Raw genomic sequence first — 18237 nt, 5'->3', positions numbered from 1 at the left:
TTCAGATGGGTGAATCTGTCACTTTCAGTTTCTCTCAGTTTCTCATTTCCTGTCTTCAGTTTTCCACATTTACACATCAGTTTGCAATTAAAGCAGTGCTTTTTTCTTCTTCTAAAAACATGTTTATGGGTACTGTCATTTCCCCACTCATATTGAAATACTGCCCCTCCATGAGGCCAAACTTAGATTCACAAAATGTTTAGGGGTATGCATTCCCCCAGAAAAAAGCACTGAATTAAAGAGAGAGAAAATAATCAGCTGCTAACATTTCAGTTTAATTACAGGTACCCTGAACAGGGGCTAGGGGCAGTGATTCAGATAAGTTCTTTCCTTTATCTAGGCAAAGGTACTATTGCAGGTCCTATTATGTGTGTGTGACACACTCCAAAGAAGCCGGCAGAGATATTGGACTCTTTCAGCTATTTCCCCGCAATCTCCAAATTACACTTTCAAAGCAAGAACAGGGATACTGTCTCACATTAACCCACCATTTATGAAAGCAACAGGCCCTTAATTTGTGTTCCAGTACTGAGTTTCAGTGATGAGGTGACCAGTGCCGATGGAAAAGCCAAAGGATACATGGTCCAAACAATCTAATCACAATCTCGTGAGATCTCACGGAGCACACAGCACATTCTCATCTTGCCTCAAGCAGTGAAACAAGGCTTGCCGCCTCTGTGTTGTACCACCTGTTGCATGACAATTTTTCACTAGGATTCTTGTGCTGGATTTGATACTGCACAACCAATATCAGTGGCGTAGCGTGGGGGTGCAGGGGGGGCCGGCCACACCGGGCGCAACATCTGGGGGTTAGGGTTAGGGGGCGCAAATCCACGGGTTAGGGGGCGCAAATCCATGGGTTAGGGGGCGCAAATTACTTGCCTTGCCCCGGGTGCTGACAACCCACGCTACGCCCCTGACCAATATTATGCTAGGGCAACAGTCCTTGCACTGGCAGTCAGAGAACATTCAATCCAAGCCCATATATACATTGTCACAAACAGGTTGTAATGAATATCTGTTCTCTTGATAAATAAAACTAAGCAGTTTGAAGCGTATTTAATTGCAAGAGGTTAACATATCTGGAATAGTATGCAGCTATTTTACCTGCTTTGTTTGGACTGCAACGCGCCACAATGCCTCGAGCCAAGATGACCCACAGGAGAAAAGCCACCATCATCATCTTTCCAAAGATATGTAAATACTAAGAAAACCAGGACTTGATTTTCCGAAATGCTGCTGGATGCTGAGAAGGATTCACATGTATCAAACTTCTTTGAATTGCCTATGAATTACCAGAAGTGAGAAATGTAAACTCTTCTATCCAAAATGAGTTAAGTGCAATTCCCAACACAAACTATTAAAATCTACTGGATTTTGAATTTTTCCCTTCCATGTTCTTACAGTACAACCTTATCCCTATCAACTCAATAGATAGATCATATTGAGAACAATGAGTTTGAGGGTACTGGATTGCAACCTTTATCTTCTATCTAATAAAAAATTAATTACTAATGCCTTCTTTCATTTTATTTTTTAAAACAAATTTGTTGTTTTTTTAAAAAAAAGAAGTAAAATGGGATCTGGAGGAGAAGTGTAATTACTGCTCTTCTACCTCACAAATTATAATTATAATCTAAAACAATGTATTTTGAAGCTTAATATTTCTGTGAGATCACCTATTATAAAGCCAGCCATAATACATTACTCATAATGCTATCTATTTCAAATTTAAAAAATTAGGTCACTGATAGTACACAAATCATACCCTGGACACTGAAAACCATTTTAGCACTACTATTTTATCTTTTAACATTGTAATCCATCTAGGCATCTATCTGATGTTTTCAATCTCTCTCATAATTTATTTCAAAATATATTACACAATATTTTCAAACACACATTTTAGTATTAGTATTAGTACTAGTATTACTTTTCTGTTTCAATCACCTAATTATGTCCAGGAAAATGTTTAGAGCATCATACGTACAGCATTGGAACAAGGTTGTAGATCAAGCTGTTCATTATCTCTGTTTAAAATGAAAGAGGGTATATTTGCTTTTCCCAAGGTGTTCTTTCAAACAGCACCAGCTGGCATTATCTTTGCTTTATATAGGCCATCTTGTAAAAGGAGCCCCTGCGTATTCAGCCTTGATTAGCCCTTGTGGGGAAACAGGGTTGGATGGATAACAGGTTAGATCACTCACTTTTCCAATACAAGCAGTCCAAGTTTTTCAGTATTCAGTATTTTACTGTCAAGTTGTGTCATATACAGGACTCTTTACCAAAAGTATCACTTATTTTTAAATGGCTAAAGAGAAATCTGATTATTGCAACTTACATGGTTTTACAAAAATGTGCATATTTTTTCATGCAGTGTTTAAAGAAAATTGCAACTAGCACAGATCTAGTTTTATCAACTGAGCTATTAAAATGTGTGTTTTATATTATAAGCACCTGGTTGGTCCAGACCTATAAAGGACTTTAAAACAATCTGAAACTCTTCTGTAGTTATGTCCAGCTAAGTCTTCAGAGTAAACTCACAGAAATCAAATTAAGTCAATTGGTTTAAATGGGTCTACTCTGAGTATCTTAGTTGGCTATCGCCCCTAATGTTTGTGGTATTTTTCTTTTTTAAGAGATGCCTAAAATCTCACCAAGGGATAATCTTGACAGAGCAGTTTTTAAATCAAAATTCACCACTTTCTTTGAGATAATAAACTACTTTGATTTTATAATTGTCAAAGGAAATAAAATTCCCAAAGTTTCATTACAAGTAAGTAGTTTTTAAGTACACAATCCCCTCTTAGGCAAAAGGCACTAATCAGAGCAATTTCTGCTACACTGAAGAGTTGTCTGTAGATGTTTTTATTTGCATAAGAAACAAGAACTGCACAAAACTTACATTTGATATCTGCACTGATAAAAGGTGAGGGCTCAGGGGAGGTTTGTATTTCTCTGAGCAGTTGCAAATTAAAAAAAAGAGCATTCACTAAATAGCAAATTATACTGTGGATGCTAATTACCCGCCCCAAGAGCCCCCTTTAGATTAAGCAGATTGCAAAAACCTTAACTATTTGAGTATCTCTAGAATGATCTACAAAAAGCGAATAAATGGCTTCTTGTGATCTTCGCTTCAAAATGCTGTTTAAGAAATAGCTTTTCAATTTCTCCTTGTCTCGGCTGTTACTTAGGAGATTTGCTGTTCACCTGTTGTAAGGTGGAGACCTGTTCATGCAAAAAGTGGCACTTTGCGAGATAATATAATCAGTGTTTTACAGCAAGAAAACAGCTCTTCTCACAGAAAACACACTCATGTCGGAGCAACCTAGCAACAAAATATCTTACAGTGCTCTTCTAATTACTTTACACTATTTTTTCTAGTCGTCTTGAAGCTCTGTTTATAGTGTGCGGAAACCAAGATAGGGTTGCAGATTGCTGAAGCAGTTAAATGGGCAATGGGTTGCAATGTGGGTCTACCTATAATACTGTAGTCCCCATATGAACTGCAGTGTGCACATTGTTTCAAGCAGTTTCCACTAGGTGGCCGCATCATTGCTTAGCTGTTTGTTTATTAATATACATGGCTCTTTGCAGAGCAGAAGAGGACAGCTTATGTCACAGTGGTGTCCAAACTTTTTTCAAAGAGGGCCAGATTTGATGAAGTGAAGGGCCCTGACGGCCAACCAAAGGAACAACCAAAGTTGTTGAGCTTTCCTTCAGATTGAAGTTGTTGAGTTTTTTTAGGATTTAAGTTGTTGAGGTTTTTTTTAGGATTTTACCCCAGGAAATAAACTGCCACAGGGGCCAGATTAAAACAACCGATGGGACAGATTAGGCCCTCGAAACAAACTTTGGACATGCCTGGTTTATGATTACCACTTTGCTCATGTCATGAATTTTGTGCCCAATCTGCTCGCCAGTTCCCAGTCTGCTACCCATTCTGAATTTTATAATTTCATTCACGGAATGGCAATCAGGTGAAAAAGGTTGTCTGATGTGGGTCAACAAATGAGTCTTTCCCACTTATCCCAGATGTACACGAAGGCTGGTTCTGGTTACTCACAGGTGAGGAGGAAATGCACTTTGTACTTTGCACATGCTCAGTGTCTCTTTCATCTTATATTTATTTCTTATCATATCTCAGGGAAGAGATCTGATTTTACAGAGTGATACCATATTTCAATTTTGTCCAGGCAATGCAGTTGTTGTTGTTGTCCCCCGCCCCAATCTAGACAAGCCGAGCGGCTGGCTCTTAGTATTTTCAGTTATGCTCTGTACTGTGGTCTTGTATTCTCATTCCCATAGAACATGGCACAGCATTTCTTTACTTAAAACCCATGGAACAAGGACAATTTGGCTGGCTTTGAGTTGCCAGAATAAAGAGAGGCTGTTATGAAGCTGCTGCCATTGCCATATCTGTGGCAGCCTTCCAGTGCTACTGGGACCATGTCCAGCAACGAAATACACCAAGAACAATGGCTTTGATACAAGGGCTGACTGCCAATCTTAGGCAATCTGACAGACTAATGAATGGCACAAAGGACCCATTTTCCCTTCTTTTCTCCTTTACTAAAAAAAGGAGGGGAAAATCTTTTACACTGGTGGAAGAAAGAGAAAAATGCAGAGAAAGTAAAGCAGGAATCAAACCGCTCATAAGTGTCTGAGCATTAAGATGGAGCTAGCTGGTGGCAATGTTTGGTATACCTGACAAACACCATTTCATGATACAGATATATTCCATATCTTGAGCCTGGTGTATCCTGTTTGTTGTTGTTTAGTCGTTTAGTCGTGTCCGACTCTTCGTGACCCCATGGACCAGAGCACACCAGGCACTTCTGTCTTCCACTGCCTCCCGCAGTTTGGTCAAACTCATGCTGGTAGCTCCAAGAACACCATCCAACCATCTCATCCTCTGTCGTCCCCTTCTCCTTGTGCCCTCAATCTTTCCGAACATCAGGGTCTTTTCCAGGGAGTCTTCTCTTCTCATGAGGTGGCCAATGTACTGGAGCCTCAGCTTCACGATCTGTCCTTCCAGTGAGCACTCAGGGCTGATTTCCTTCAGAATGGATAGGTTTGATCTTCTTGCAGTCTATGGGACTCTCAAGAGTCTCTTCCAGCACCATAATTCAAAAGCATCAATTCTTCGGTGATCAGCCTTCTTTATGGTCCAGCTCTCACTTCCATACATCACTACTGGGAAAACCAGAGCTTTAACTGTACGGACCTTTGTCGGCAAGATGATGTCTCTGCTTTTTAAGATGCTGTCTAGGTTTGTCATCGCCTTTCTCCCAAGAAGCAGGTGTCTTTTAATTTCGTGACTGCTGTCACCATCTGCAGTGATCATGGACCCCAAGAAAGTAAAATCTCTCACTGCCTCTGTTAAGTTGTGGGTGAACATATCAGACGACACAGCGATTCCTCAAACAGCTCTTCTTTATTCAGATGCCAGAACAGAACTAACTGAGGAGCTCAGTCAGCCTGCTTATATAGAGCTCCAGAAGAATTGTAACTGTTGCGACTTTCTAAAACTATCCAATCACAGAACGTCACTTTTCGATCCTTCATTTGCATACAAACTATCCAATCACAGAACGTCACTTTTGATCCTTCATTTGCATAACTATCTACAGTATCCCCCTGCTGGCCCAGGGTGAGAACATCAGTACATAACAGCCTCCATTTCTTCCCCTTCTATTTGCCAGGAGGTGATGGGACCAGTGGCCATGATCTTAGTTTTTTTTATGTCGAGCTTCAGGCCCTCATTAAAAGGTTCTTTAATTCCTCCTCACTTTCTGCCATCAAGGTCATCCTGTTTAGGGCAGAACTATTTCAAGATGGTCACTTGCCCACTAATAATAATAATAATAATAATAATAATAATAATAATAATAATAATTTTTTATTTATACCCTGCCCATCTGGCTGGGTTTCCCCAGCCACTCTGGGTGGCTTCCAACAAAAGATTAACAATACATTAAAACACCAGTCATAAAAAACTTCCCTAAACAGGGCTGCCTTCAGATGTCTTCTAAACGTCATAGTTGTTTATTTCCTTGACATGTGGTGGGAGGGCGTTCCACGGGGCAGGTGCCACTACAGAGAAGGCCCTCTGCCTGGTTCCCTGTAGCTTCACTTCTTGCAGTGAGGGAACCTCCAGAAGGCCCTTGGTGGTGGACCTCAGGGTCCGGGCAGAATGATGGGGGTGGAGACACTCCTTCTGGTATACTGGGCCGAGGCCGTTTAGGGCTTTAAGACTGGTGTTTTGTGGTCTCGGCGACCGCGCCCAGTCACCAGTCTAGCTGCCGCTAATACCCAGAAAGTCTTTGAATATACTGGGTAGCCCATGCTGGGAGTGCCATTCTGGGAACAAGTCATTTCTGATATATGGGATGATCAAGCGTATGTCAAGGGAACTGGAACAACCTTAAAAAACAAAACAAAACAAACCCTAATCCATAATAGGAAAAGAAATGTTACCCCCCTCTGTGAGAATGGGCTCTAAACAGGCAAATCGGGATTATCTCAACATAATCGAAAGAGATTTTTCAGCTTTCCCAGGTCCCCTGGCTGCTCCTGTTACAATATAACTTTTATTAGAAACTTATAAGATCAAAACATGTTAGGCTGTGCTCCTAAACACACACATTCAACAGTACTTAAATCTTAAGTAACTTAGTGTTTAGAATTGAGTGGTACAACAACCAATGTAGCTGTATATGCTTTGGACTCAGGAATAGATTAGAGGTAAGATTTATTAAGGAATCAGAACAGGACACAATACTATGTGCAAGGCAGGTCTCCTCCTCCTCCCCACCCGACAGCCGTAGTGCATCCAAACCACACCCAAGATTGATTAGCCTTTCCTGGAAAAGCAGGTTGTGCCAGCAAAATGGGCACAAATCCCAAGGAAGTTACTCTTTCACAAGGGCAGCCTAGTTGTCTTCATAAGGTCCTTCTGCTCAACACTGGGAGGCAGCAGCAGCTCAGGAGCTCTCTGAGGGAGAAGCAGTAAGAAGAACAAAGAGCTTAAGTTCATTAGAAGTCTGTAGCGTGTGGCTTCCCTTTTTCCATACTTTTCCTGGAGGTCAACAGTAATCTTTCAGGCAGGATTGAATCCCAGCCTGTAACCCCCCTGGACTAAGGGGTATAGCTGAGCTGTTGACGTAGGTACAGAACTGATGTAATGTAACAGCCCTCTCTTTCACTTAACTAACTCTAGAAGGTGGGAGAAGACTTGGCATGGCTTTTAGCAAATCAAAGAAAACAATCACATTTCTAGTTTGTTCTATGTCCAGGTAATAATCTACATATATCATAGTTATTTAAATATCATAGTTATTCAGTGCCTTGGAAATGACATTTCCTCTGCCTCCACAAACTTCCATCTTCTGTTAGTTTTCCTATGAAATGTGAACATCAACCTTCACACTCGTTCCAAGAATGGCTGCAGATGAGAGAAAAAGGGTGTCTAGTTTTCCCAAGTCACAAAATTCTAATGACTATTTCTCTCTACTTTCACTGACACACTAGAATCATGATCCTTCTCTTGCCCCAGGTTGTGTGTGTGTGTGTGTGTGTGTGTGTGTGTGATTTTCAGCTTGTTGATAACAGTTAGAATGGGACAGTTCCTCATTGTATGGTCACCTTCTTTCATGAAATTGCACAAAGTAGGGTTTGTTTTGTTTGCTTTGCACTTTTCCCTCCCTTTTTAGTAGCCCTTACCTTTCAAATTTTCATGTTGTTGTTGTTGTTTCTGAGAGAGGAAGCACTTATACTTATACACCAAGGCCGGGAAACCTTTTTTTTCAGCTTGAAGACCACTTCTCATGAATAACTTGCCAGGGGCTTCCCACCTGTGATGAGCAGAGCCAGAGGCGGAAGTGGGTGGAGCAACAGGTGTGATTCTTACCTTTGTACCTTTGCTACATTCCAGCCACACAAAAGCCAGAGGTTTCCACATACAAATATCTTTCCATCGCCATCCATCCAAGTAAACAAAAGGCATTACTACAGTTCAATTATACAATCCAGAATGTAAAAGCACTCAAGGAGATAATGGAGCAGGGCCACTTGGTAGCAGCAATGTGTGGCCGAGGTTGGGGTAAGACCTGGGAAGAGTAGATGGAGAGGCTTGGCAGACTGTACTTGACCTACAGGCCTGAGGATCCTGATTCTGCTATATATGCCTACCTGGGAATAAGTCCCATTGAAAGCAACACAGCTTTCTTTTGGGGTAGACATGGAATGCACTAGTCAGAGTCTTTATTTCATGGGTTCTTCATTCTCAGACAGAACTTTAGATTTATTTAATAAATTACCACTTATTTCAAACAAGTTTTAAAAGAGATGTTACCAACCTAATTGTACCCTTTAGCTTTTTTCTAACAGACATGGCCATTTAAAATAAATTTATTGTTTTGAAATTCAAGTAAATTTACCTACACATATACCAAACGTATTTAATGATAGCCATGATTGGGAAAACCATAGATTTCAGACTGAATCACAACATTTAATGACGTTATATCTGCCTTCTTTTTGTTATGAATTTGCTAAGAAGAATTATGCTTTCCATTAGAATTCCTGTATGACACAAGATATAAAATGTTTTAGGGTTTGTTTCTGTAACTTGAAATGAAACACAAGTCATATTCTTGTAAACAAAGACTCAGAGTCATAATTTAACAGTATCTAAAATGAGAATCTGAATTTGAGGTTGAATTGGGATCCGGTCTAACACTATGAATATGAAACAGTCAGCATGGGATAATGCAATTTAGTAAATATGAAGGGATAGAAAAATGAATAGAAAGTGGAGCTAATAATTAGATATCTACATTTGAGCTGCCTGTGCTGTTAAGATCCAAACAATGCCAAGATATTTTCCTTTTTTCCTTTGCTAAATTGAAATGACTGTAGTAATGTATTCAAGAAGCTTAGCAGATTCAGAGGATTAATCAATTTGATTGTTCCCTCCAGTGTCATTTAAATCTGTGCCTGAACAAGCATTAAAAGCAATTAATTGAGTGCTATGAAATCAGTGCCAGAAGCATTCCAAGTGTCATGGAGATAATCACATGCATTCTATTGCCTGGTTTAGAGAAGCACCATCAATGTTGTGCTTGACAGAAAAGCGAAAATATATAGAAAATAAAGCTCAACTCAATATTATCTGTGAAAACATTGGCTATATAAGGTTATATCATGGATGTAGCAGTGGCAAGGGAAGGGTGTAAAAAGCAATTTTAGTTAGTTCAGGTGGTTACAAAGAATAGCAATATATATGTGTATGCAGGGCGTTTTTCTGCTAGAACTCAGTTCTGGCACCTTTCAGGTGGGTACCATTGTCATTATAAGAGAACAAGGGAGGTGTTTATGGTGAGTTCCGGCAACTCTTTTTCTAGAACAATAGCGCTGGGAAGAGGATAATATATTCTCAAAATAAAAATAATAAAATGAACATCTGTTACCATTTACATGTCTGGCAGACCAATCCACAAGTATAAAATGTGTTTTTGAAAAAAGGATCATAAGGATGCTGTCATAACCAATGCCCTGGGATGTGCATGCCAGCACAGGGGCTGATGCAGGGCCTGTTTGCCATGCTATATCCTCCCCCCTCCACAATTATCTGTTGTTCTCCAAATGGTCATCTAGGCAGCCCCTGGATTGTTGGGTCCTGGGCATCAGCCGCAAGGTACAGGTCTCGCTGTACCACTGTGGTTACAAACCTGAGTATTTCCCAACATTACTGTTGCTTTTGCCTGCTTCCTCATTTATGTGCGCCTCTCATTTTCTACAGCAAGGTGGCAGCTGTGAGAAGCGCTGTTCAGGAACACAAAGTTGGAAAGGCAGCCAACAGCAGATGCCCTCACTCAGATTTCCTAAGCGAACAGAAGTTTCGCAAGTGGCAATTCTGTGGCATGGCATGGCATGGCAGACTGGCGGTGGTGGTTAGTTCCCTTCCCTCGATGCAATGGTCCCCATTCTCTGAATGGTGGCCTCTGTGTTGCCATTTTAACTTTTTTTAATTAAAAAGAGAAAAGCAATGACAAACCTAGACAGCATCTTAAAAAGTAGAGACATCACCTTGCCAACAAAGGTCCGTATAGTAAAAGCTATGGTTTTCCCAGTAGTGATGTATGGAAGTGAGAGCTGGACCATAAAGAAGGCTGATCGCCGAAGAATTGATGCATTTGAATTATGGTGCTGGAGGAGACTCTTGAGAGTCCCATGGACTGCAAGAAGATCAAACCTCTCCATTCTTAAGGAAATCAGCCCTGAGTGCTCACTGGAAGGACAGATTGTGAAGCTGAGGCTCCAATACTTTGGCCGCCTCATGAGAAGAGAAGACTCCTTGGAAAAGGCCCTGATGTTGGGAAAGATTGAGGGCACATGGAGAAGGGGACGACAGAGGACGAGATGGTTGGATGGTGTTCTTGAAGCTACCAGCATGAGTTTGATCAAACTGCGGGAGGCAGTGGAGGACAGAAGTGCCTGGCGTGCTCTGGTCCATGGGGTCACGAAGAGTCGGACACGACTAAACGACTAAACAACAAATACATGAAGTGCATCAACACATTTCATATATCATCTATGCAAGAGACTGCAGGATTTGCTGATCATTACCAATCCAGATGAATGGCTGGTAGTGGCAGGACTTGTAGCCACTACTACTACTACTTTATTACTTGTACCACACCCATCTGACTGGGTTGCCCCAGCTACTCTGGGCAGCTCCAATGCTGCCATTTGTGCCAGCCAGGACAGAAGGTCGGACAGGGAATAATGTCTCTTTACTGAGCTAGCTCCCATGCTGGCACAGCAAAGAGACCCAAATCAGGGTCTTTGCAATCACATCCTATCTGAGCCCAGCCCTACCCTGAAGTTCCTGATAGCTGCTGGGGATGCTGCCACTGGTTGCTTCCGTCCATCTCCCATTTGGGTGGCTGTATTTGGGTTCTCCCCATGATTACAGCTGGGCAGGGATAGGCAGAAGGCCTTACAGTATCTAGCCCATCCAAAACCCTCCAACATCTAGTATCTAGAATGGAAAGTTTCATGAGTTTGACAGTAACCATAACAATCTCAAGTCCTGTCTCAGTTTGGATTTAGCATTATCATGGCATTCTATCTCCTCTTGATGGACTTGTTTCCAACTTGGGTGTGGTGGCATGGATCACTGTACGATTTTGCCATTGAATGGTCTGAGGTTCTGATGATTCACTAATCAATAGTGAGAGCCAGTGTGGTGTAGTGGTTAACAGCAGTGGCTCGTAATCTGGTGAACCGGGTTTGCTTCCTCGCTCCTCTACATGCAACTGCTGGGTGACCTTGGGCTAGTCACACTTCTCTGAAGTCTCTCAGCCTCACTCACCTCACAGAGTGTTTGTTGTGGGGGAGGAAGGGAAAGGAGAATGTTAGCTGCTTTGAGACTCCTTAGGGTAGTGATAAAGCGGGATATCAAATCCAAACTCTTCTTCTTCTTCTTCTTCAATTGGGGTGGGGTGTCTTTCAATAATGAGACCCACCATTTGCCCAATTTACCTGGAAAAGTAGCGTAGAAATATATTTTAAAAAAATTAAAACAAAGCTCTTGTCTCAGATAAGGCTTCAGTTTCTTTAGGGCTGTGTGTACTCTGATTCCAAATCCATGACTGTGTCTTGGTCACAACCCAGAGCTGGGAAATTGCAGTCTTTGTATCATTGACTGGAGCCAGGAAGTAATTAGAAGGTGTGTTTGATTACTTCCCTGTTGCTTGGAATGAGCTCTTCACAATTCCAACTATCTATGTAGGCTATGCCATGAAGTTTCATCTGTCAACAAAGTTGAGTTTGGGTATGTGGAAATCCAAAATGCCTTGCATACTTCTGAGTTTGACTTGGAGTTAACGATGTGTGGATCCCTTCTGGGCTTGTCTTGAAAAATATTTGGTTTTTTCCAAGTGTCTGTCAGTCAGAAAACATCATTTTTTTAAAAAAAAAAAGGAAGCTCAGCATATTGGAAAAGCTCAGATGGTTGGTGCAGTCCCCATCTCCAGCCAATCCTGCTATATTCCAAGCAACCACCTCCCAGCAGTAACTATGGAGAAGTCTGCAATCCTGGACTTTGTAAATGTGCTTTAGTAGTAATGAATTAACAGGCAGACAATGCTGTGATTGCAAGTTTGAATAGCTGATAAATCCAAAAGCCCAGTAATATTGAATCCCTTTTGTACTAATGCAAAATAAGAAACAAATAAAAGCATTTAGAACATAACCTGAATGAGCTCTCTGTTCCCATCATTATTGAGCTGAGATAATGTTTGGACTTCTTCCACCTCTAAACCATGACAAAATGAATATGGGCTTCATAAATGTTCTATTTGTTTTCAAGTAGAAAGGAAATAATTTATCTAAGAGGGTACAACAGATAGCTGAACTATTACTGTCATGAAGCCTTATCAGGCAATAGACTAGCTCTCTAAATCTGCAAATGTCCCTAATATAATATATACAAAATGCAATAATATTGCTATTGGAGCTTTCTACTGCCAAATAGACCAGATTGTTTGTATTCTTGGGAGGGCAAACTTGGTCAAAGGAAACAAAAGATCCTTTGTGGATTTGACTCCTTCCTTCACTTGCCTTCTCTGTAACGTTTTGGGTTTCTGAACAGTGCCTTAGTTTAAAAGTTTCTTTTAACTTTCATTTTTTAGAACAAACAAACAAACAAACAAACAAACAAACAAACGTACAGTATTTTTCTGTAAATGTGTCTTTGTTTTTTCTTGTGAAAGTAGTTATGTGGAAATTGCTAGAAACAGAGTAGGTGGCAGATATTAGGTGCAATCCTTTACGGTATTTGCAAGAGACAGAGCAGATGCAATTTTATGCTTACATTAGCTCTTATATATATAGCCTGTCACCACACAAACACATGGCCACCATATGACCACAGAAAAGATTGCAATTTTTCTACAAAACTCAAAATACATGTATACCAACTGAACACTGAAAACATATTCAATTTAAAACACAGGTGAAGGGGGAAATGACATTTTTTAAGATAGCTTCTACCAAGGCTAATGTCAAAAATCTAAATCACTTCAATAAAAACGGAATACAGCTTTAAGTGGCATCAAAAGACTATGTTGTCTGATTCTTCTTTTCTAAAGAAATCATGCAGTCCTAGAAGCCAATGCCTTTAGGCACATTCTAAAACTATTCTCATTTCCTCAACTCCATAGCAACATTGCACACACGCGCGCGCGCACACACACACACACGCTCTGAATACAAAATGGAGACCTTTTTATATACACGGAGGGATTTCTTGTCCAAAGCTTTTAATGGATTTCATCTTTTGTAAGTACACCATTGCTGGCAACCATTCACTTCAAAGGAAATTTATTCTCCCATGAATAAAGCTGCCAAAAAGGAAAACAATAACAACAAGAACACCATCGCCCCAGAGCGGAAAACATTAAAAATTAATTCACAGACTAGAACATTGCTGAATGTAGAATATTATACAGAAAAGAACATTTTTATATCCTTAACTGGCATTGTTATCAAAATCTGCTATCTAATCTAATCCTCCAAATGAAAAGCTACTGCCAGTTAAAATATAGTTGGTGGGTGTGTTCACATGTGCACACACAGGCACATCAGGGAAATAAAAGCATCATTTTTAACTTACATTAATGATTCTTAATGATGGCAGGATAACTTATCATGTCCCCGCCTTTAATTATTTGTCACTTATATAGTGCCACCAATGTGCTTTACAGAGCAGAAAAGAGATCCTTGCTCCAAGTAGCTTACAATTTAATTTGAAATAGGGGACAGAAGAGCAGGCAGTGGTAAACAGGGAGAATATATTGTTGTTTCAGTTACAGAAAGAGTGGCTGCTTTAATACTGCCAAAGAGGATAAAAGAGGGTGCGGATTTGCCCAAAATGTTTGTGTGCAAATTTATATGCAGAGATACAAATTTATAAGTAAATGTCAATAGACTGTGGCCAAGTGATCTATGTACTATACTTTGCTATTGTCCAGGTGTTCAGTGTTGATGGGCAACTTCAAGGTCACTGCTTGCCCTTCCTATGGTCCTTTACCTTTAAACCTGACTTCAGTCAAATCTAGGTCATCTTCTAACAGAATGCGATCCTTTGACATCTCTTCAAATGGATGACTGTCCTTCCTTTTGTACAAATGTGGATTTGTCCTAAGCATGTATTACTGGATGATTTGGGTGCAGCATTAACCCCCCCCCCAAGTCTGGGATACCCAGAGTTGGATCACCAGTACAGGTGCCATTGGGCAAAGTTTCATTTAGAAACTGATGAAAAACATAATTGAAATAGTATAGGCATTTGGCAGCTGAATATATTAAGTTGAAATTTGCTCAGCCATTAAACTGCAATTATTCTGCCAGTAAAATGTAATTGTAAATATTATCATTATCTTCATATTGCATTTTAATAACTTTTAATGTGTAAGCTGATTTCTTAAAACAAGGCAGATCGGGGGGGGGGGATATCCTGAGCATGCTTACTTAAATATTAAATACTTAAGTTCTGGTCCTATGATTTTTAGGCACACATATTATTTTTAGGATCACTTTGCTCCTGAGATTTTTTCCAAGGGCACATACAATTTTATATTGTTTGCTCAGTAACTTTATAATAATAATATTAATAATAATAATAATAATAATAATTTATTATTTGTACCCTGCCCATCTGGCTGGGTTTCCCCAGCCACTCTGGGCGGCTTCCAACAAAGATGAAAAATACACTAAAATACACTTTGTTGATAAGAGTGTGAAAAAATGAAGAAAAAGATAATGTAGCTAACTCAATGTGCAATTTGTGCTTGGGTAACTCCCCAGTAGAATTTGTTATAAGAAACAACGCCATCTCCACAAACACATATTGCATCCTCTGCAGTAACATTCCTCTGACACTCACAGTAAAGGCTATCTTGTATATGATCATTTCCCTTTGGATACCATGCTTTTATGTATGAAAAAAGCATGGAAAAATGTATATGATGTCTCATGAGATGATGAGCCATCTTGGGGATACTCCACACGGTGCCCTCCAGAAGTTGTTGGACTACAATTCCCATCAGTCCCACCCATCATGCCCTATGGTCAGGGACGACGATGGGAGCTGTTGTCCAACAACATTGGCTAACCATGGTCTGCATGTTGTTTTCCTGCATGGATATGCTAGACGTGTAAAAAAGTATGCCTTGAGTAAAGTAGGCTGGCACTTAACACAAGACAAACCAACCATTTACACAGGAATCCATGTTGTATCTGTGCTTTCCCTGTTTTTCAGCTCACAGAAGACTCAGGGAAGTAGTTTAAGTCATGGAAATGGTTACGGGCTAAGCTTTACCCATCCACAGTGACATGGCTCTAATCAAAACTGGGCATTCCATAGCTCCTTTTAGAAGAAATAAGAGATGCTGGGAGACTTGATCACAAAACTGCCAAGCCGCATGAAGTGGTTGTAATGCATGGGAATTATAGTGGTGGTGGCTAGTAGCTGGAAACAATGCTGGCAAGGGCAGTGGGGGCCTGGTAGGTGTTGGTGACCCAGACTGGGATCAGTAGGCCATTGGAGCAGCCGCTGTTTCCACACAATTGCTCAGCATTTCTTTCTCTCAGCATCAAGGGACTGAGCAAAGTGATAGCTGTCCACAAGAACAGGTTGCTGGATCAGGCCAATTGCTCTCCTAGTCCAGCATCCCATTCTCACAGTGGCCAGCCAGATGCCTATGTGAAACTTGCAAGTAGGACTTGAGGGCAAGAGCACTCTCCCCTTCTGTGGCTTCCAGAAATTGGTATTCATAAGCATTGCTGCCTCTGACTGTGGAGTCAGACAGGAGAGGACTTTGGTAACCCTTTCGGAATATGGCACCCTGTGCACCCTCAAATGGATATTCTCAATTCAATTCAAAATCCTTTATTAGGCATAGCACACCACACATTATCAAACAAACATCATATACAGACTGTATAAAATACGGGCTCAGCGAACACAATTTATCCCAGTCCTATTCTTAACTCCAAAAAATAAATCGATGTACATAGATAATATAATACAACACAGCAACATCACCTACCATTAAGAACCACTAAGTCTCTCTATCATGGCCCATTCTTTCTTCATGGACAGCACTCAAAAATTCAGCCACTATAACAGTAATTTGATCATCGCTGTCCGCCAGCAGGTCCTGAACAGTTGGTTGTGTAAAAATCTGTCTATTAAATTTTAGGGCCTCAAACAATTGTCTTCTGGCATAACTGCCAAAATCACAGGAAAAGAACACATGCTCCAGAGTATCGGGTTCCTGTTTTCCGCATTTGCAGAGACGCTCTGATTCTGGGATAGCTAAGTATCTTCCTCTCACTACCACCGAGGGAAACATGTTAAATCTGGCCAACATAAACAGTCTACATGATTCATGTTTCTTCAGATTTGTCATGTATCCCTTTTGGAAATCTCTACACAAAGGGAGATTTAAGTGGGTAGGAGAGCAGGTGCTGTGCTTTGCAACCTCAAGCATGGCGAGGACACTTTTTTCTGTAAGAGTCTTCCTGATAAGGGATCAGAAATTTCAAAATCAGTTAGAGTGAGCCCTATCGAATCCAATTTTCTCCTGCAAGTCAATGATAGATTGTGAATTGCACTATCACTTAAAAGATCGTAAAGTAGAGAATTAGGGGATAGGGCTCTATAATGGAGGAAGATCCAATATTTCAAGGTCCTCAGCCATGCTCTTACTGATAAAGGCAATATTCTCAGCTCACAACATATTGTTTCATATTTTACAGAGTTTGCAAGTCCTAATAATGACCTCAGAAGGGATGCGTGAAATTTATCCAACCTCTTGAGGTCACCTGAAATCCACACTGGTGTGCCGTATAGAAGTTGGGCACAAAGTTTCATGTCAATCACTTGCAATACAGCTGGAATAAATCTGTTTTCTACTGGAGAAAAAAAATAGGATTTAATATGGTGAGCTGTCACTTTGGCCTTAACTATTGCAGCACATATATGTGTATTCCAATTCATATTGGAATGTGGAGTCAGACAGGAGAGGACTTTGGTAACCCTTTAGGAATATGGCACCCTGTGCACCCTCAAATGGATATTCTCAGTTATGGATCATCTGAATTTTGTGTCTCTTTGGCTTGGCACCCTGTGTGGGGGAACCACTCACACCACCCTAAATCTAGTGCTGAGGTGGAGCGTAGTTCCTGGCTCCTATTGCTCACACCCTCTCTCTGCCTGCTTGCCTTTCCTCCAGCTTTGGCTGATTCTGCAGGAAGCATTGGGACCCACAGGCCTATCCAGAGTGAGGAAGCAAGCAAGGAGGGCATGCCGCTTCTTGAAGGGTTAGTCACTGCTTCTGCCTCTTCCTCCTTTGGAATCCCTACAACCTAGAGGGAGAGTGTAGATGACTGAATGCAGTCTAGTATGGGGCCATGGCATGACCCAGCAGGCTCTCCGTAGGTTCTTGTGCAAAGCAGACTTTGTGCTACACCCCACCTGTGATGCAGAGCTCAGAGTGAGCCTGCAGGGGAAGTTGCAGACTTCAAAGCTGCGGGGGGGGGGGAGAGAGACTTGTCCCCATTTCACATCCCCATCTTTTTTGCACGGCAGGGGATGGGAGGAGGGATTGTTATTCCTCCATTGCAGGGGGCTGGACTAGATCAGCGTTTCCCCCAGGTGAAAATCGGGGGGGGGGGGGATAACATGAGGAAATAACAGAGGAAAGTAAGAAGCGAAGGGGAAAAATAACATTTTTTAAATTAAAAAAATCCTGATGGGCAGGCTACCTGCTTGACGAATCACAAGCGAGTAAGAGGGATGCCCACCAGCTGGCAGGATTTTTGTTGGGGGGTAGGTTTTTGTTAGGAGGGCAGAACCTCAGCTTTGTATTGATTTTTACTTATTTGGCCTACATCCATGGGGGGCACAGGAAGGAAACAAGGTCGGAAGGTTGGGAAACACTGGACTAGATTAACCTTGGGATCCTTCCAACTCTACGATTCCCTCTTTCTTGCTTGATCTGCTCACCACCAGCAGCTGCTGATCCCGCCCCCCTTCTAAAAATAGCAGGCCACGATTCCCCCCAAGCTTCCACGATCAGCCCGGCGCCTCTGCCGCCTCCCCGCGAGCCCGGCCCGGGAGAGGCGGGTCGGCGTGTCCCCGGCGCCATGGCAACGGGCGCT

The 18237-nt window shown here is 41.3% G+C and overlaps 1 protein-coding gene across 1 annotated transcript in view; it reads right to left on the bottom strand.

The window, feature by feature from the left end:
• The window catches only part of TECTB (tectorin beta), a 35386-nt gene that overhangs the window by 14205 nt on the left and 2944 nt on the right, over positions 1-18237 (bottom strand). The window contains exons 2-3 of the mRNA XM_083616651.1: positions 1991-2161; positions 1108-1285 (exon numbers count right to left, since the gene is read on the bottom strand). Coding sequence (XP_083472777.1) covers positions 1108-1183 — 76 coding nt within the window. The 5' untranslated portion in view covers positions 1184-1285; positions 1991-2161. The remainder of the gene's footprint in view (positions 1-1107; positions 1286-1990; positions 2162-18237) is intronic.

The sequence above is a fragment of the Podarcis filfolensis genome (assembly GCF_964270895.1).
Source record: "Podarcis filfolensis genome assembly, chromosome: 5".
NCBI classification, from domain to species: Eukaryota; Metazoa; Chordata; class Lepidosauria; order Squamata; family Lacertidae; genus Podarcis; species Podarcis filfolensis.
Note: the sequence above shows the minus strand (reverse complement) of the source record. Positions and strands in the feature narration are given on the sequence as shown.